This window comes from Rhinopithecus roxellana, chromosome 8 (assembly GCF_007565055.1).
Source record: "Rhinopithecus roxellana isolate Shanxi Qingling chromosome 8, ASM756505v1, whole genome shotgun sequence".
NCBI classification, from domain to species: domain Eukaryota; kingdom Metazoa; phylum Chordata; class Mammalia; order Primates; family Cercopithecidae; genus Rhinopithecus; species Rhinopithecus roxellana.
The window spans coordinates 92,734,709-92,755,139 of record NC_044556.1 but is presented as its reverse complement, the minus strand read 5'-3'; the positions used below and the strand labels follow the sequence as shown (position 1 = coordinate 92,755,139).

The 20,431-nt window shown below is 49.3% G+C and overlaps 1 protein-coding gene across 1 annotated transcript; it reads right to left on the bottom strand.

Annotated features, from left to right (window-relative positions):
• Positions 1-12,543: 12,543 nt before the first annotated feature.
• Positions 12,544-18,890, bottom strand: KISS1 (KiSS-1 metastasis suppressor). Its single transcript, XM_010369797.2, has 3 exons — positions 18,784-18,890; positions 14,958-15,098; positions 12,544-12,990 (listed from the first exon to the last, which is right to left on the bottom strand). Exons 2-3 carry the CDS (start codon positions 15,058-15,060, stop codon positions 12,677-12,679), a joined length of 417 nt encoding a protein of 138 aa, XP_010368099.1. The 5' UTR covers positions 15,061-15,098; positions 18,784-18,890; the 3' UTR covers positions 12,544-12,676.
• Positions 18,891-20,431: the final 1,541 nt, after the last annotated feature.

Genomic DNA, 20,431 nt, shown 5'->3' with positions numbered 1-20,431 from the left:
AGAGGAAAGGGAGCAAGAAGCAGGGAGAGAATAAGTTGGGGGACTGTCAGAGATGGGGTCAGCGTAGGGGCTGCAGCAGAATATGAGTAACACCAGCCAACTTTCTTGAGCATCTATAATGTGCTATGAGGTGCTTTTAATACTGGATTTTGTTCTCTAGGCAGCCCTGTGAAGTGGCAACTATCATCTGCACTGTTCAGATGAGGCCACTGAGGCTGCAGAGAGCTTAGAGAAGGACAAACTGAGGGCTTCACTTTGTGACTTCTTCTCTGTGGCTGTAGGTGTCGGGAACAACCGGCAGAGCCAATGAGATTCAAAAGAAGAATCTGTAGAGAGTGATCCAACCCCATAGAGCTTTTTTATGGGGAAAGGGGAGCTTTTCTAAGCCCCACGTCTAGTATAGTTTAGACACACAGTACAGTGTAGCAGAACCCTCACACCTATTTTTGGTTAAGATTCAGGACTTTTCAACAGCAAAGACAGAGCCAGGAGGTCCAGAGCAGGCAATGTGAAGTCCTGAGCTGCCAGTAGATCTAGGCCCCATGGGGACCCAGCACTCTCCAACCAAACATGTCCTCACTCCCACATCTATCCCCTGCCTCCCGCCATGTATGCAGCACCATGACCACCATGTGGTCCTGAGCCCAGCAGTGCATACAAGTGAGAATATGAAGCACGAATAACCTCACCAGGAGAGAGAGGTGGAACAATGACTCTGCTGACTCACCGTGAGGCTACAGGCAAGTTGCAGACAAGATTTGCAGAGACCACAGGGCAGGCAAGGAAATCAACTTCTAAGAGGGTAACAGGTTCCAAAATAACAGCCTCTGTCTTATTTCTCCTGGTTTCCACCCCAGTGCACAGCCTGGGAGGGGAACAGCTGGAGGGGAGATCCTGAGATCAGAAAATGGGCAACACAGCTAAGCACAACTGTGCATGGTCTGGAGCTGGGACAGGCAAGGGGCCTGAAACCATGTCCTGAAGGTTGGCCAAGGGCCCTGGAGAAGCTTAGTTGAAAAAGAGAAGTCACACATGTGGCACTTGAAGGAATCAGAACCAGCCCTATTTTCTGTGCCTGCGATGCAGATCTGAGGCCCATGAGAAGTGGCGGGATGGGGAGAATCTGAGTTCCATTCTAAGGAGGAACTGTCCAGTGGTTTACACTGTCCAACAAGGCAAGTGTCCTCTGAGGCGGTGAACTCCCCTACCTGGGGATAGTCCTGCCCAGGTGCTCAACTGTCAGGGAGCTCCCTGCTGTGGACAGGGCCGGGCTGACTCTGTGCCTGTCCTGCTCTGGTGTGTCCTGACTGCTAGGTGGCCTGATCTGTCACTCTCCCATTTCTGCTGCACGGGTAGGGGAAAATGCAGAAGGGAAGGTGGAGCTGCCAGGAGAGCCTCTCCTTCCCTCTGAACTTGGGCCTTCCAGTGTCCCAGGCTGGGGATGGAAAAGAGAGAGTATGAGGACCCTTATCAGGTCATCTTTTGACCCCCTTCTGCCCGGGGTCCAGTTCTTCTCACAAAGGCTCGCCAGGATGCTATACACAGAAGCCCTGGGCTGCGTCACCTCTCGCTCAGAGAAGTGGAGCGGGTGGGGGCAGAGGGAAGGGTCATATTGCCCCAGCCCTTTCCCAGCAGGGCAGAGCTGGGACGTGAGAACCAGGCAGGGGAAGCATAAATCCAGTCAGATCCCAGCCCTCTCATCTTTCTTCAGATCCCACAACCTCTGGAAATCTCTCAGGACATAAGTGGTGCTCAGGGTTTTTTCTTAAAAACCCCAAATCCTACTCTCCTCCATGATAATGAGCCCAGGGAGATTCAGGTGTTGAGATCAAGGCTAGAGTGGTCAGGGGAGGTCGAGGGTGGAGGGAGGGAAGACTGGGTAACATGAAGAGTCTGGTTTGTGCCTCTGTGAAACACGCATGGATTTATTCTTGGTATCAGCAGTTTAGTAGAAAACTCTTATTATGGCCCCTGCCCAGGGGGTGGTGATAAAGAGGTAGATTGGACTCACTGAGGCTTAGTTTTTGGGAGCTAATCATCTCTTGGCCAGTCCTGCTTCTATTCATTAACAAGCAAAGGGGGCTGGGTATGGTGGCTCATGCCTGCAATCCCAGTTACTCAGGAAGCCAAGGTGGGAGAATTGTGTGAGGCCAGTTCAAGGCCAGCTTGGGTGACATAGAGAGCCCCTGTGTCTAAAAATATTTTTTAAAAAATTATCCTGGCATGTGGACACACACTTGTAGTCCCAGCTACTTAGGAGGCTGAGGAGGGAGGATGACTTGAGCCTGAGAGTTCGAGGCTGCAGTGAGTTGTGGCTGGGCCTCTGCACTCCAACTGGGTGACACAGCAAGACCTTGTCTCAAAACAAAAAAAAGCAAATGAGCAAGCAAGCGGTGATATCAACCATGGCCATGTCTCTCTTCCACCTGTCCTCCTCCCACATCACGCTTCACTCCCCATCCCTGGAGAACCCCAGCTGGCTCTGGAGGAATTTTCCAATCAGATGGGGTGCTGAACTCTACTAGTAGAGATGAGCAGCTGGGGCCTTGAGAAGAAAGAAAGACCTAGAATGGAGTTTTGTAACCATCCAGAGCTGCCTTGTGTGGGCGGACTCTCCAGAAGGGATAATTACTCAGAGAGCTCTGGGCAAGGGATGGGCAGGAACAGAAGAACCTTGGGATGGAGGTAGGGTAGGGGTACGGGTGAGGAGAACCAAGCATCCTTGGTTGTTTGTTCTGGGAGCCTTAAAGGAACAGGTATTCAGCCACGGGGTTGGGTGATCCCAACCTGAGGCCTGTTTAAGTGGTGACCCAGGAAAATTGAAGGCAGATTACACAGATCTTGGGATCTGCAGGGTCCTGGGGCAGGAGAGGATTGGCAGGGGTGCTGGGGCTTGGTGGGATAGCCTGATCAAAGGGTGTTTCTAAAATGAGATGTACCCAGTGTGGTGGAATAAGATATCAACACCCTGAGGCATGAAAGCTAGAAACGTAGAAACTACTTTTCCTCGGTGGCACCAGGAGTCTGTTTCATTATCAAACAAGGTTAAGCTGGAAGATTCCTTTTCCAGAGGAGGGTTTGGCAGCACAGCAGTGGAGTGTGTGTGTGTGTGTGTGTGTGTGTGTGTGTGTGTATAGGGGTGACGGAGGGGTGTAATTCTGATAGGATAGTGCTAGGGGTTCTTGTGCTGGGTGTCACCAGCAGAAGCATAGCTGGGATGGAGGATGGCTATTAAGGACAGGGGTTGTACTATTAAAGCAAAATTATCCAGTGCCCATTATTAAAGCACAGTAAGGCAGACATTACTCAGGACTTTTTTTTTTTTTTTTTTTTTTTTTTTTTTTTTTGAGACGGAGTCTCGCTCTGTCGCCCAGGCTGGAATGCAGTGGCCGGATCTCAGCTCACTGCAAGCTCCGCCTCCCGGGTTTACGCCATTCTCCTGCCTCAGCCTCCCAAGTAGCTGGGACTACAGGCGCCCGCCAACTCGCCCGGCTAGTTTTTTGTATTTTTAGTAGAGATGGGGTTTCTCCGTGTTAGCTAGGTTGGTCTCAATCTCCTGACCTCGCGATCCACCCGTCTCGGCCTCCCAAAGTGCTGGGATTACAGGCTTGAGCCACCGCACCCGGCCAGGACTTTTGAGATAGGTACAGGTACCACTGCAACAGGGTCTTGCAGTTGGGGAGAGAAGTTGGGCTCATCTCCAGCATGGGCGAGTGAAAATGTAAAGCCAAGGAGCAGGATGAGGTCAGTGGATGAAAATTACTAAGATGAAACATCAGGGGCATGGGGGCATTCTGGCTAAACCCATCTAACAGGATTCCTGCCACAGATAGGCCAGGGTGATCAGATATAACCTGGGCCATGGTGCAGGCTGAGGAACCTGGTCAGATATCCAGGGTGATCGGATATTGAGGATGGGGATTATTTGCTAAATTGACTTAGCAGGGCTCTTTGCCAAAACTGGATTTTACAAGGAAGTGCCCAGATAAACCTAGCAGAAGATTTGAAAGGCATAACTAAAGTTTGGGCAAGCAAAACTTCATGTAAGCACAATCAAGAAGACATTTACAGAAAATAGACCTCGATATACTAACTAACGGCATGGAAAACTGCTATCCCATAATACGGCAATAAGTGGAAGAAGCAAAAGAGGGGGAATGAAGAAGAAGACAGAATAAAGGGAGAACGACGTGAGGCAGAACGACAGATCGACCTGATGAACCCTTCCTAATCACTAAGCCGCATCCTACTTCTTCTTCTTCTTCTTCTTTCTTCTTCTTCTTCTTCTTTCTTCTTCTTCTTTGCTTCTTCTTCTTCTGCTTCTTCTTCTTCTTCCTCTTCCTTCTATTCTTCTCTTCTTCTTCTTTTCTTCTTCTTTTCTTCTCCTTCTCCTTCTCCTTCTCCTTCAGACAGAGTCTCACTCTGTCACCCAGGCTGGAGTGCAGTGGTGTGATCTCAGCTCTGCAACCTCCACCTCCTGGGTTCAAATGATTCTCCTGCTTCAGCCTCTGGAGTAGCTGGGATTACAGGCACAAGCCACCATGCCCAGCTAATTTTTATATTTTTTAGTAGAGGCAGAGTTTCACCATGTTGGCCAGGCTGAACTTAATATTTTTTAATCAGAAAAAAATATGCTGTGGTTTTAAAAATGAATACAACTGAAAGGCTTATAATGAAAACCAGCAATCTCCAATCCCATCCCCTCTCCAAGCCCCCAGCCTGGCTCCTCCAAGGTAAGACTGTTAACTCTCTGGACTATTCTGCTATAGTTGGTCATTCATATTCCTAAAGGTGATGCATATACTTTTATTTTTATTATTTATTTATTTTTCTTGAGACAGAGTCTCATTCTGTTGGAGTGCAGTGGCACGATCTTGGCTCACTGCAACCTCCGCCTCCCGGGTTCAAGTGATTCTCCTGCCTCAGCCTCCGGAGTAGCTGGGATTAGAGGTACCCACTACCACACCCGGCTAATTTTTGTATTTTTAGTAGAGACAGGGTTTCACCATGTTGACCAGGCTGGTCTTGAACTCCTGACCTCAGGTGATCCACCCGCCTCGGCCTCCCAAAGTGCTGGGAACTACAGGCGTGAGCCACCGCGCCTGGCCAAAATTTTACACATTTTTATTATTCTTCTTTTGTGATCTATGATAATTTCTCTCCTATTCCACCCCTTGGTTTTTGACAAAATCAAAACTCAGGTCTTTCCTGCCTCCGGGCCTGGGTGTGCAGGAGGCATAGAGGTCACCACAAGCCCCAGGCCAGCTCAGGCTCTGTGTTGTCCACCCAGGACTGCTACAGAGGGAGTCTTGGTGCCTAAGGAGTGGCTGACAGTAAGGAACAACAGCCAAGGAGGTATATCAGACAGGTTGCTCATCGACTCCCAGCCTGATTCTAGAAAGAACTCCACTCTCCAACCAGTCCAAATACAGAGGAGTCCGTTGGTGAACCAAGGACAGACCTTTCTCCCACAGATGGCCCAGGCACATGAAAAGCTAAGAAAATAAATGACGGTTCACCACCTGGTTGCTTCAATATTGATGGTTTGCTTAGAAAAGTCATACAAATGGGTGTGGCCTTGTTTGAGATGAACCAGTCGGATTCAAAAGTGGACAGTTCAGAATCTGAGGATGAAGATGGCAGCTTCCCTTGTGAAGTCACCATTGATAACATTCAGCTTCCTAATTCTGAAGGTGGAAAAGGCAAGACTGAAGTTTTGGACAGTCTGGTAAGTAAAAACAAAAACAAAAACAAAAACAACCTCAGTATTTACAATAAATAATTATTGTTCACTGTGTATTATGGATTAATTTCCTTTCTTATGTATTTTTTATTTTCATTGTTTAACATTGCCTCTCCTCTCCTATTTCTTGTTTTTCTATGAACTTATTTATTTATTTGTTTTTAAGACAGGGTCTCACCCTGTTGCCCAGGCTGTATAGCAGTGGTGCAATAGTGGCTCACTGCAACCTCAGTCACCCTGGGCTCAAGCAATCCTCCCACCTCAGCCTCCTGAGTAGCTGGAACTACAGGTGTGCAGCACCATGCCCAGTTTTTTTTTTTTTTTTTTTTTTTTTTGTAGAGACAGGGTTTCACTATGTCACCCAGGTTGGTCTCAAACTTCTGGGCTCAAGCAGTCTGCCCACCTTGGCCTTCCAAAGTGCTAGGATTACAGGCGTGAGCCACTGCGCCCAGCCTGACCTTATATATTCTGCTCAGATGCTCCAAACCCCTTCCCACTTGGTCCAACACCCAATTTATGGCCCAGTGGGATTTTTTCCAGGGAGCTCTGCTCTGTTGCCTGGGGACCTCTCTCTGCTGCATCTCTGTGTGCTGGTGCCTGGGAATTCCTCTTTCTCAGTTTACGTGTTTGTTTAAATAGAGTTTCCAAAGCTCCCTGAGAAAGAGTGCATGAGAGTAAACACTTCTAGTCCTGACATGTCTAAAAAGTTCCCCATTTGGACCTTATTCTTGATAGTTCAATGTGAAAAGAATTCTAAGTTGAAATTATTTTCTCTCTGATATTGGAAGTTGTTTTTCCACTGCAACCTCTGCCTCCCGGGTTCAAACGATTCTCCTGCCTCAGCCTCCAGAGTAGCTGGGATTACAGGCGCCCACCATGCCCGGCTGATTTTTTGTGTTTTTAGTAGAGATAGAGTTTCACCATGTTGGCCAGGCTGGTCTTGAACTCCTGACCTCAAGTGATCCACCCACCTTGGCCTCCCAAACTGCTGGGATTACAGGCATGAGCCACTGTGCCTGACCATATCTTTTTATCTGAATGAGTCTGATGCAATTCTGATTCTCAGCTCCTTCCATGGTTTCATCCCAAGGGGCTTCCACTGCCTTTTCCTTATGCCTGGCCTGGCTCTTTTTTCTTTCATGAGCTGGGCACTCAGTGAGTCCTTTCAATTTGGAAATTAATGTCCTTCCATTCTGGCAAATCATCCTGCATTAATTGATCATTTCTTCCCTTCCATTTTTCTCTTTTCTTGAAACTCATATAAGTAGGATGTTGCAACTTTTGCTTGTTTTTCTACTTTTATATTTTATCCTTTGATTTTTTTTCTTTTCTTTTCTTTTCTTTTCTTTTTTTTTTTTTTTTTTTTTGAGAAAGGGTCTCATTCTGTCACCCAGGCTGGAGTGCAGTGGTGTGATCATGGCTCACTGCAGCCTCAAACTCCTGAGCTCACGTGATCCTCCTGCCTCAGTCTCTTGAGTAGCTGGGACTAGAAGAGCCTACCACCACGTCTGCTTGATTTCTTTTTGTTCTACTTTCTAGGAGATTTCCTTAACTTTGTGTTCCAATTCTTTTATTTCTTTTAAAATTTTTTGATCTCATATTTTTAACTTCCAAAGGCCTTTCTGATTCTCTGATAAATTCTGTTTTTATTGCATCCATTACTTGTCTTATAGATGCAAACATTTCTTTTATACCTTCAGGGATCTTACAGTTTTGTTTTGTTTGTTTTTCTTTTCTTTTTTTCCTTTTTTTTTTTTTTTTTTTTGAGACAGAATCTTGCTCTGTCGCTCAGGCTGGAGTGCAGTGGTGTGATCTCAGCTCACTGCAACCTCCACCTCCGAGGTTCAAGCAATTCTCCTGCATCCTGAGTAGCTGGGACTACAGGTGCGCCCCAACACGACTGGCTAATTTTCGTATTTTTTTAGTAGAGACAGGGTTTCATCGTATTGGTCAGGCTGGTCTTGAACTCCAACCTCAGTTGCATCCGCCTTGGCCTCCCAAAGTGCAGGGATTAGGCGTGAGCCACCGTGACCAGCCCATTTTGTTTAAGAAACAAGGTCTCCTTATGTTGCCTAGGCTGGTCTCAAACTCCTGAGCTCAAGAGATTCCCCCTGCCTCAGCCTTCCAAAGTGCTGGGATTACGGATGTGAGTCACCACACCTGGCCTTTTTATTTTTCTTCGAGACAGGGTCTTCTTTGCTCTGTCACCTGGGTTGCAGTGCAGTGGTGTGATCATGGCTCACCATAGCCTTGACCTCCCAGGCTCAAGTGATCCTCCCACCTCAGCCTTCTGAGTAGCTGGGATTATAGGGTGCTCGCCTAACTGATTTATTTTATTTTTTGTAGAGACCGGGGTCTCTCTATGTTGCTCAGACTGGTCTTGAACTCCTGGCTTCAAGGTATCCTTCCTCTTTGGCCTTCCAAATTGCTGGGACTACAGGTGTAAAGCACCACACTTGGAAATATGGGAAGATTTGTATTTTTTTTTTTTTTAACCACACAGAAAAAATTGTATCTGTTTTCTGCAGAAAGTCTGTTTCCTCTGTATTTGTGTGTTTGGTCTACTCTTCCAACTTGAAGTTTTATTCAAACTCCTGTGACTCTTTGACTTCATTCATGGTTAAGATGGAAGCAGGTGGAGGGGCCTAGAAACTCAGGGTGCATAGACAGAACTAATGGGCAGGTACACTCCACTCTAGATGGAGGCTCCAACCTGGCTTTTTTCTAGAGCACCCTCCAATGTCAGCATCTGAAGGTCTTTTCTTTGGGGTCTTTGGTCTCCCGCCTTGGGAATATATACCTTGCTGCCTGCATTCCTGGCACAGAGAGAGGGAGGGGGCTTACCCAGAGAGACTGTCACACAGTCTGGCTTTTCAACCACTCTCTCTTTTTTTTTTTGAGACAGAGTCTTACTCTGTTACCCAGCCTAGACTGCAGTGGTACAATCTTGGTTCACTGCAGCCTCCGCCTCCTGGGTTTAAGCAATTCTTATGCCTCAGCTTCCTGAGTAACTGGGATTACAGGAGCACACCACCATACCCAGTTAATTTTTGTATTTTTAGTAGAGACTGCCTATCACCATGTTGGCCAGGCTGGTATCAAACTCCTGACCTCAAGCGATCCACTCACCTTGGCCTCCCAAAGTGCTGGGATTACAGGCATGAGCCACCGCGCCTAACCTTCAGCCACTCTTTATCCTCATCCTGATTGTGCTTGCCGTCCCTATGACTGGAGCGTCTCCACTGCAGTCCTTGAGAGAGGAAGCGTCTGGCCTCTTCCTGGTGGAGTAGCCTGGTTGTGTTGGCTGCGGTAAGGGACTCGGGAAATCTAACTCCTCCATGTGCAGATTTTTAACCAGTCTCCCTGTTTTCAATCCAGGTGTCATCCCTACCAAACACTTCCACATGCTGAGGCTTGGCCTTGGGCAGAAATCAGTCATGTCCCCTCGGTAATCCCCTTTGCTGGCTTCAGGTTGTAGCTTCCTTTGCTCTCTGCAAAGCCCTCCATACAATTTCCATCTTCAAAATCTTGTTGACATTTCTCATCTGCTCTGGTTTCCTCTCCCTTCTCTTTGCCCTTGAGGGTTTATACCATTCTTCTTCCTTTGCTGTCTTTTAAGGGGCTTAGGGAGTGAGCAAACACAGATGTGTCAAAGTGGTACTCAAAAACATTTTATGAAGATAATATGCTGCAGGGTTAATTGTAAAGATTATTGGGCAGATATTAGAGGAATCATAAGAAAGCAAAACCTGAGAAGGTGATGAAAGTGGGGAGCTGTTTGCTGTGCCTTGGCTTTCCCAGTAACCAAAAGCAAGCCCTGTCCCCAGGCTCCCCACTCTGCACCAAGCAAGAAACCATGATGGGTTCTGATGTCTTTTAAAATGGAAGATGGAAAAATGGAAGAAGGCACAGAAGGTGAGGAAGGGCACACTCTTTGGAATTGATATCCCTCCCCTCCCTGTGACCAATTCTAGACCTGGGAAGCTGCTGGCAGAGAGAGAAGGCAGGCAGGGGCAAAAGTAGATGCCTGACCCCTGGCATGAGGTCTGAGAAGAGGAGACCTGCCCTGGGGATTGGTGACTTGTCTGTATTGTCACTAGTGTTGTAGAGAGGTGCCGCAGATGGGTTGGATAGAGTGACATTGCCTGCCAGACTGCTTCCCAAGACAAATCATTCAGGAAAAGAGTTGGGTCTGCTACCTGGCAGTGCTTTCTTAAGTGGGGTGGGGTCTACAGAAGAAGGAAAGGCTGCACTGTGTAGGAAGCTTATGGTGTTTGCAATGAGAATGTGGGAGTCTGACTCTTGGCTCTATGACTTTACAACTACTTGAGCACAGCACTTAACCTCTTCAAGCCTCAGTTTTCTCTTGTATACAATGGGGATAGTACTCCCACCTCGTGCAGTTGTGAGGATGAAATGAGGTAGGCCTGTGCTTGGCATGCTGCCGGTACTCAAAAATGACTTGTGAATGTGACAAGAACGACACCAGAGGCAGAAATCTCCCTGCATCCCTCTCACCCCTGCCCCCTAATTCCTAGCCCACATCTATTGTAAATGACTTACAAAAGGGGTGGAGCCTGGGAAGTGATCCTCCCACTTCCACTCACAAGGGATGCCCGGGCCCTGCTGATTTCTCCCCTTTGGGAACTGTCCAGAGACCCCAGGAAGAAGTAGGTTCGAGTGCCCCTAGGCAGCCCTACCTCCAAGTGTTTGGGCTCTGGTGCCCCACTCTCTGAGCCCACCCAGAAAGGCCGGAGGGAGGGAAGGGAATCCCTGGGGCTCTTCACAGCCTCCAATCTTCCCCTCTCCTTCCCTTCCATCTGGAGAGCAGGCTCATGGGAGCCACATGAAATCAGAAATCCCTTTTGTTCCACAGGGACTCACCATCTTTTCCCAAGACACAAGGCCAAGAACTGCAAAGCCCAGAGTCTCAAAGGTAGCAATTGAGGCTGCTAGAAGCATGGGACGGGCATTCAACTGCCTTCCAGCTGTCTGCTGAAACGGGGCCTCTGGTCAGCTAGGCAAGAGATCTTGGGGGATCCTTGGGTTGCAGCGGTGCTGAAGAGGACTGGAAGATGGTTAGAGGAACCCACACCATACACAAGGTCACACAGGCGTGTGCATATGAACATGCGTGCAATTTCTCATATTGAATCCCCTCATACATGCCCTCTTACACACAGGCCAGCTTCTCATGCCAGAGAACATATCTCACTCGCCTGCATTTGAAGCAGCACAGGCACCCCTCCCATCTGCCCAAGCTTAAGCTTGTGAAGAAGGGTAAATGGGGTCACAGGAAGTTTTGTAAAAATTAGGCTGGCTAAGAGCAGCCTTATTTCCGGGAAACCATCAGCTTCTTCCTACCCGTCATCAGATAAAGGATTGTTTCCAGGGGCTAGGAGAACAACATGCTTAATAGAATAGGTGCTGAGTTGATGATTCCTCTTCTAGAAGTCCAGAGACACACCCCGGAGTGTTTGGGTATAAAAAGCCCTTCTAAATATCAACATCATGCTGTCATGATGTGTGATGATGTGAGCTCACAGCAGTGTCGATAATTTGAGAGATCCTGGAGAGCTGTTTCAAGGATAGAGATGTGGGAGCAGGTTGTCATGTTCCCATGACAGCCTATCTCATTGCCATAGCAACACAACTCTGCCTCCATCCTGTGGAGTCCCGGTTTCTGTAATGGGTGGAACACGGTGGCACTTCACTGTATGGGGATGGGTCCTGTGATCTCTCTGGGAAAGAACGTTTTCATCCTAGACTGTGCAGGTTAGGGGTACCCCGAGGCTGTTAAGTAGTGCTGTGTTTTCTTGTCGGCAGGAGGGTGGATTTCCTGGGGTTTTCCCACTGACGAGCTCTACTTCTTCCTACCACAATTTCTACTCCCCAGCTATTGCACCCCCAAGTAAGTCCCCATGAGGCAGGCTACCCTTTCTTGATCTGCACCTGGCTGACTCAGATGGAAACCCTGCCATGGCAGAGAGGCATGACATGTCAATGGGGAAGACAGGCTCTGGCATCAGGAGACCTACTAGGCTTGGAGCTCATTGCCGATGTGCCTGGAGTGAGTGGTTTCTCCTTCTTGACTTCAGGGTTCTACCTGTAAAGATTGGGCTAATGCCTGCCCATCACCCTGGGTAGTTATGAAGATGAAGAAAAGCAATATGTGTAAAGACCCAACCTGGCTCCCTGGAGGGGAGGGGGAAGAGTGAGTAGCTGGTCCACTGTGGATGCCCCTCGCATCCAAGACCCCAGCAGAGGTCTGACTGTGGGGCTTGGGTGATATTTAAGCTTTAATGGACAGGGTAGTGATTGGCATCATCTTCCAGATCAAGCCGCCTAACTTCCATGGGAAAGGGAAAGGTACTTAATCAGTCCATCTCCCCCATGCCACCCTTATTCTCCAGTACTACTCAAAGTGTGGCAGTGAGCCATGCCCCTGTGCAAAATGTTACCCATCCTCAGGGAGATAAGTCTAGGCATTCTGAGGACATCTCCAGAAATTTTTATAGAAATTTGATATCACTGAAACATTCCAGCGGCATCCAATTTGGTCTTCTTTTGTTGTTTTTAAATTTTTCAGAGTTTCAGTAATCCATTTTAATTTTTTTTTAAGTACCAATCTGCAATGGATTGGAGAACTAACTGCCTGTTCCTTCATTACATCTAGTATTGGAAGCACTGACGTTAATGACACCAGAGGCCTCTTGAAACCAGCTAACCATCCATTGAGGATGGAAGGGGAACAGCCTCATCAGAGCGCTTGCAAAAATGAGCCACAGATCACACGTCGGTGAGTTATGCAACATTTCTTTTATTGCCTCAGGTTGGAAGCTCCAGTGCCCCCTCCCTTTGCCCTGTGTCCTCCCCGCCCCGCATGCTCTGACTCCTCTAGGGTCTGAAGTTCACTGCCCAGCACCTGCGCCCTCAGCCCCGACCAACGCCTCTGCTGTGGCTCCCGGGTACCGCCTCCCGCTTGCCGAAGCGCAGGCCAAAGGAGTTCCAGTTGTAGTTCGGCAGGTCCTTCTTCCGCTGCACCAGCACCGCGCCCTGGGGTGCGGGGATCTGGCGGCTGCTGGGGGCGGACAGGCCGGGCCGCTGGGGGTTCCCGGAGCTCTCAGGGGGCGAGGACAGCGAGCCCCCCCGACGGCTCAGCCTGGCAGTAGCAGCCAGCTTCCTCTCGGTGCACGGCCGGCTCTGCTCCCAGGGGGCCAAGAGGCCCAGGGATTCCAGCTGCTGGCCTAGGACAGAGAGCACAGAAAGATGAGGCCAGGGTCCGGAAAGAAGGCTTTGCAACACCTCCTCACATCCCATCCTATCCTTCTTTTCCTTCCTTGACCTTTTGACCTTTTGGAAGGCTAAATGCCATGCAGAACCAGCACAATCATCTTAGCTGGGATGATTAGGCCGTAGGTGCCTCCCTCTTCCAACATAGCTTTGATTTAGAATGTTTGCCAGAATTATCTTAAATAACTTTCATATTACGTTACTTCATTTTAGGAAACAATCAGGGTAGGGCATTGAAATAAAGAAAACCAAAGTATTTGCTGAACACCCAGCTCTGGGCCCCTTCCTGGCTGTGAGGAGCCTGGGCAGTGGGGCCATGTTAATTCATCTCTGTATCTCTCATAGTGCTTGAAACAGTGGCTTGCTCATAGTAGGGGCCTCAATAACTGCTTGTTAAATACATAAAAGCTAAAAACGTGTAGTAACAGAAACCAAGAAAGTGGAACTAAGTCATTGTGGCCCCACACACCTGTGTTCCAACAATGGTCTTTGATAAGAATTGTGACCAACCCCCCCCCCCCACAATAAGCTACATAAGGACTCAATGAGAGACAAAAATTATCTAGGTCACCTTAACTGGCTCTCTTCCTCCATCCTGGGTATAACTTCTCTCCTTCATTCTGAGGATTAACAAGGCTAATTTGGAAGGCACTTCACATGCAAGGCTCATTAAGTTCACTGTACTTTTTGGCTGTAAAATAGGGCAACTAGCTCTGAGTAGACAATAACCCCAGCTCACTGCAGCAAGAGATTAGTGGAAACGAGGTCTGGTGTGTGAATGGGTGTGAATGGATGTGCTAGGGTGGGAGTTGGCTTTGAGCCCCGCTCCTCCATGCCCTGGCACACTCTGGAAAAGAGGAGTGTGGACCTGGTCCAGAGTTAATGGCTGTCGCCTGCGAGGTCCCTCCGCCCTTGCTCAGGGCCTGGCTGAGATAGGAGGAGGATGGCTTCCTCCCCAGTTGCACACACTAGACCAGCAGTAAATCACTGTTCAGACTGCTGTTGGTGACCTCACCTAAAGCCTTTTGGCAAAAAGAGCCAACAACTCTATGTCCCTGAGCAGTGTGGGGTTATTGTCTGGGGAAGCCTCCTTCAACCAGAAAAAGGCCTCATCCCAAGATAGGAGACACGCTTGGCAAACAACACCCGGGGCCGTGTCTTCTGTGCTCTGGGAGGTCTTATGGGCATATACGATGACATCAAATGTATAGAGGGCATGCCCCAAGTTTTATAGCTGGAGGAACTGAGGTCCAGAGAAGCTAAGTCATGGGTTCTAGTTTGCCCAGAAAGCTGACACTAGGAAGTGTGCCAAGCCACAGCTCCTGACTTGGGGACTAGTATTGTTCTAGCTTGTGCCACTCACCAGACACACTCCTGGGGAGCTCTGACACCTGCTGGGTTTCCACAGTGTTTGAGTGACTCTGGGGAAGTCTACCTCTGTGGGTCTCAAATTTTCCAGCTCATCAGTTCCCCAATGACCTGGAGACAGTTCATTGTCCCCAAAAGTTAATAGGTATCAAATATCTGTCCTTTCGTTTAGGTTTTTTTTTTTTCTTCAAATTCTTCACAAAGAATCTGAGGTCACTGATAAAGGAAGGTTGCCTATGAAGTTCCTTCTCAGCGTCGGCACAGAGGGGTTGCTGACGTAGAGTGGAGAACACAGTGTGAGGAAACCATGAAGGAGCTCAGGGGTTAACAAGCCCTGGAACCTAGGTGGGCGGACTGAGGCCATCACAGAGGCACGGCATCCCTCATTTGCAGGGTTAACGGGAGCCCTCAATGAGTTGCGCATGTGCCAGGCTTAGATTTCCACCAAATGCAATGTTAAACTCACGCCAGTCGACTAGCTGGAAAATACGGGAAAGCTCATTTTGCAACAACTCACTTGCTCCCTCCACTCCTTTCCCCGGAGGATACATACCTGTGGGTCTAGAATTCTCCACAGAGGCCACCTTTTCTAATGGCTCCCCAAAGTGGGTGGCACAGAGGAAAAGCAGTAGCTGCCAAGAAACCAGTGAGTTCATCTTGGTGAGAAGAGGCAGGTCCTAGAAATGCCTTGAAGCTGAGACAGAGAGAGGGAACAAAGACTAGGGCAGGCACGGGATCTGGGCTGGGTGCTGAGGGTAGAGCCCAGTGCAAAAGGGACAGTCCTCCAAGAGAGGGGAAAGTTCTTGCCTTGGGAGGCAACCGGTAGAGGGATGAGTCTAAACAAATATATCAGTGAAATGGGATTGAGACTCTTTGCACAGTGTAGTTAAAGCTGAATTCATGCTAGGTGAGGGTCATCAGGGAGGGCTTCCTGGAGGAGATGAGGCCAGTAAAGTAAGGAAAAAAGGAAAGACCCAATCTGGTGGAAGGGGCAAGACTACTCAGGTCAGAGAATGGCCAGGATTCTGAATCTCAGGGTTGCTTGAGAGGAATGTTGGAGAAAGGTGGGGTGAGATGCCATGTATAGGAGTGACTGGGGAGGGGTGAAGTAGAGCAAGGACTTCAGGGCACTGAGTGGGGGACTCTGAGGTTCCAACATTCTCTCTGGAGCCTGGCAGCAGGCACTTCTTCTTTCCATGGTGGGTTCTGCACAAATCCACAACTTTCTGTGTTCCACTCTCCCCATCCATATGTCTGAATCTGACCTTGTTCTCTCCTGCTGTAAGAGAAACTTAATTCTTTTTCTTTTCTAAGGAAAAAGAAAGAGGCAATCATCTTGCTCTCTCTCATAGCCCTTCACAGCTTTGAAGATGGTCATTAAATTGTCTTATTGCCCTATCATTCAGGGAAAAGAAAAACCTTTCCTTGATTTATCAGGTCAATTATCTCCAAAGTCTATTCTTTGTGAACTCTGAGAGGCTATGAATTGAATTGGCCTCATCATTTTGGCTGCTGAGATGGGAGCCATGTGCCCTGATCCTCACACCATTTCCCATCACCCTGCCTTGCTCTGCCCCACCGACCCCCCACACATCCTGCCCCACCTCTTCCAGCTCCCAAGTCTAATTTCTTTTTGAAAAAGTCACCAGACACTTTGAGACTGTCCAACAAACATGATTAAAGACAAAAGGCTGGGGAGGCAGGAGCACTGCCAGCTAGCAAATAGATTGTCCTGGCCCCACTCACAGCCTGGAGCCACTCTCCCTGGGGAAGGGGGACTGGGGGATGAGAACCATTTGTGCCCATCAGCTTCTAATGGTGGCTCAGGCCCATGCATCTCCCTGCTCTTGCACCCCCACTTCCACCCCCCCCCATTCCTCACCCAGCTCCCTGCAGGACTCAAGCATGTAGTAAAGAGTAAGAACCCTGAAATGGAATCAGGAGTACTTGAATCTTGCCCAGCTCTGCTTTCATTCCCTGTGAAAGGTGAGCAAGTCACCCCCATCTCCAGACATCATTGGTCCATCTATAAAATAAGAACCCTGGATCAGATTGGCCACCAGCTGCCTGCTCAGAAGTTTACTTATCCTTGCAGATTTTGATTCTGTGACAAGTTGAAACCCAGACCACAGCTTTCTGCATTTGCCTTAAGGCCCAGAGCTGGGGCATGGAGTAGAGGTAGCATTAATTCATTGGAGAGAAGAGCGTAAAAGCATTTCAGACCGTGGATGCACAGGGTCTGGGTTTTGAAAATCACTCCTTGAGCACCGACTAGGTGCTGGTGCTGTGCTAGGTGCTAGGGGTGCACAGGTGTGCTAAGACGGAGTTGCTGCCCCCAGGATCTCAAGTCTAGTATGAGAAATTGACTCATCAGCAGACCATTTCAAAATAACACTGTAAATGACACACTGGATGCATGTGAATCCACAAGGGGATATGGGAGACCAGGGGAACCTGACCTAGGGGGTCGAGGCAGATTTTTGGCAGGGGGTGGCACCTGAGCTGTTTCTGAGCATGAATAGCTGAAAGGTTTATAGAAAGTGTTCGAGGCACGGTGCTAAGGTGCTGGAGCAGGGGCAGGGGCTGGGTGCAAGGGGAACTTCAGGCCCTCTAGCTAGACAAGAGGGTGGAGCTTTGCATGGAGAGAAAGCGAGTGACAAGGTTGGGGAAGGGGCCCTGCAGGGGCTTCATCCTGGAGGGGTCTGAGCCAGACAGGAATGTGTGTAGAAGTACATTTCAGATGGAGCATTCTGGTTCTCTGTGCAGAAGTAGGGTGGTGGGCGAGGAAGGAGGGCAGTGGGCTTGTGTGGTTGGAGGGTGGTGCTCTTTCTTCCTGCTCCCCTTTCCCCGCCGAGTGCCTCCTTCCCATTGTGGATGCACTTACCACGTGCGCCATGGGAGAACTCTGCCTGACCCCGGCACACGTACACACACACACACCACACACATACAGCACACACACCACACATGCACACACACACCACACACACATACATGCATACACACATACACACACACACCACACACATATACATGCATACACCCATACTCACATCATACACGCACACCACACCACACATGCACACACACCACATACATATACATGCATACACCCATATACACACATCATACACACACCACACACACACACCGCACACATATACAGGCATACACCCATACTCACATCATACACACACCACACACACCACACACGCGCACACACATCACACACATTTACATGCATACACCCATATACACACATCATACACACACATACACCACACACACCACACACATACACACCTATACCCAAACACACACACACCACACACATCACACATGCACACACACCACACACATACACCCATACACACACATCATACACACACATATACACACATACATCCATACACACACATCATACACACCACACACGTGCATGCATACCACACAATATACACACATACACCCATACACACATCATACACACACATATATACACACATCCATCCATCCATACACATCATACACACACACCCCACACATACCACACATGCACATACACAATACACAGATATACACTCATACACCCATACACACACATATACCACACACCACACATGCACACACATATACACACATACACCCATACACACATCATACACACACATACACCACACATGCACACACACACATCACACACATATACACATACACCCATACACATACATCATACACACACACACACACACACACACACACATACACACAGATTCCCTCAACTCTTCGTTCACTGCCCAGCCCATCGGGGCACTTGATATATGTGGTAGAAATGAATTATCTGGAAAGGGGCCATGAGTGGCCGACCTGCTGTAGACAATTTTTGTGATTCCTTCCACCCTGGGGGGTTTGTATCCAGTGAGTAACAGAGAAATTCCAGGCATGGTTGGAAAGCTTTTGGATGAGGTGGCCCCTAGTTCTTAGTGGGTAGGTAGGTAGGTGCCCTTGGTGAGGCTTGTGTTTGCCATCCGTAATTTAGGGGAGCTGCTCAGAGGAGCCCCATTGCTCTCGGGAGCCCTGAGGGGTTCCCCAGGTCCATCCGAGTGTCTGTGGTCTCTAATTCCAGCCACAGCAAGAGAGAGCTCTCAGGATCCCCAGAGTGCTAGCTTCACAAATAAAGTGCAACTCAGTGTATTCACCCAGGCATCCCAGGATAATCTGGCCAGGCCGGTAAATAGGAAAGATCAGTGTCTCCCTCCCCTGCCTTTGCCAGCCAGGAAGCATCTGTCCGTCTTAGAACGGATTCTCTGCTCCCCTCTGGAGCATCCCCAGGTCAGGGCAGACCCCCTTCCCGAGGGTGGACACCGCAGTGTGCCTACCTTGCCTCAGTCCTGGCCTGGGCGGGAGTCTGGCAGAGCCTCTGAGGTGATGAGACCACCTGGCTGGGTGAACGTCCAGAGGGTGGGTGGCTGGGCTCCCAGTCTCACTCTCCCCAGCTCCCTGATCACATTCCTTTTATAAAGCCCAGGGTGACGTCTCTAAGTACAGGCCCACTCTGCTGCCCCTCCCTCCTCCTCAGACCCTCCTGGAGAGCACAGCACCTTGGCAGGCCTCTGCCTCTGGGCTCTGTGACTGGAGGCAGCCTCTCCTCCCACCGCCCCCCCCACCCCCCTAGCCCTCCGAGGCGGGACTTTCTCCTTCTCACAGGCTCTTTCCATCCTCCACACCCTCTTCCCACCCAGAGGACCCATCCTGCCCCCAAACAACATGGAAATGAGCTATTTGAGGAGGGCGGGGAGAGGTGTCAGTGTGAAATGCCTTGTTTCCTCTCTGACAAGAGCCACTGACACACCTAGTCTGAATTAGACGTAGAAAAGGACAGGAAGAGGGGAGGAGAAGGGCACAGGCTGACCTAGGGACTCCTTAAAGCCAGGTCAGCGTGGGTCTCCAGGCGGCTCCTAGACTAGGCCCTGTGACTGGCGCAGGGTGGAGGTGGCGGAGATTCTCTCCTTTTTTCTTCCTTCCTGCTTTCCTTCTTTCCTTGGTTACTGAGCACTTCCTCAGCACAGGGTTTTGAGGTGAATACGCTATGGCATGGTCAGAGACCTTAGGTAAGCAGCCAGCTATGAGCAAGGAGGATGAAATGGGAGCTCTAGAAGGTGGATGCACCTGGGAAGTGCCAGGGGTGCAGAGAGGGGACTTCCAGGTGGCAGTACATCCAGCCAGCCTGCTTGGGGGCCCCACTTCCTTGTCTCATGGCACCCACCACCGTATCATTTTGTGACTGCTCAGGTACAGTACTTTGAGGACAGGGACAGGCCCCCTTCCCCCTGTACCCTCAGCACCCACTCCATTGCTGGGCACATACAGAGAGGGCCCTCAATAGATATTTGCTAACTGCATGCATCGCAAGTGACTTTTGTCTCTTTCTTGAGCCTGCAAGAACTCTCTATACCCTTGGACAAGGGGCTCTCCAGGGCAGGGACTGTTTCTTCTCTCAGGCTGGGAGTCTCTGAAGGCAGGGGCTATGTCTCTACCCTCAGACAGGACGCTCTCCCAGCACAAGCTCGACCTGGTTGTTCCCTAATGCTGGAGAAGCATGCTGGCAGTCTGCAGGTTAGCACCCCTCACTTGTCTGGTGCTTACTGTTAACAGGGCTTGCAAACGTATTATTATCACACCCATTAGGGCTGTTAAACACCAGGACAGAAATGATAGCCTATGAGGACAGCACTGACCATCATAGACCAAAACTTCGCTATGGGGATGATGTGTACGTTGGCCTGCCCTGAAGCAGGAGGTGGACTTAATGGGCTGAAGACGCTAACTTTTTTTTGAGATGGAGTCGGGCTCTGTTGCCCAGGCTGGAACGCAGTGGCGCGATCTCAGCTCACTTCAACTTCTACCTCTCCAGTTCAAGCAATCCTCCTGCCTCAGCCTTTTGAGTAGCTGGAACTACAGGCACCTGCCACCACACCTGGCTAATTTTTGTATTTTTAGTAGAGATGGGGTTTCACCATCTTGGCC

Excerpts from the sequence above, each read along its gene's own strand:
- KISS1 (XM_010369797.2), bottom strand. The coding sequence starts at position 15,060 with ATGAACTCACTGGTTTCTTGGCAGCTACTGCTTTTCCTCTGTGCCACC. Across the intron at positions 12,991-14,957 it reads GGAGAATTCTAGACCCACAG|GCCAGCAGCTGGAATCCCTG; the intron begins GTATGTATCCTC and ends TCTCTGTCCTAG.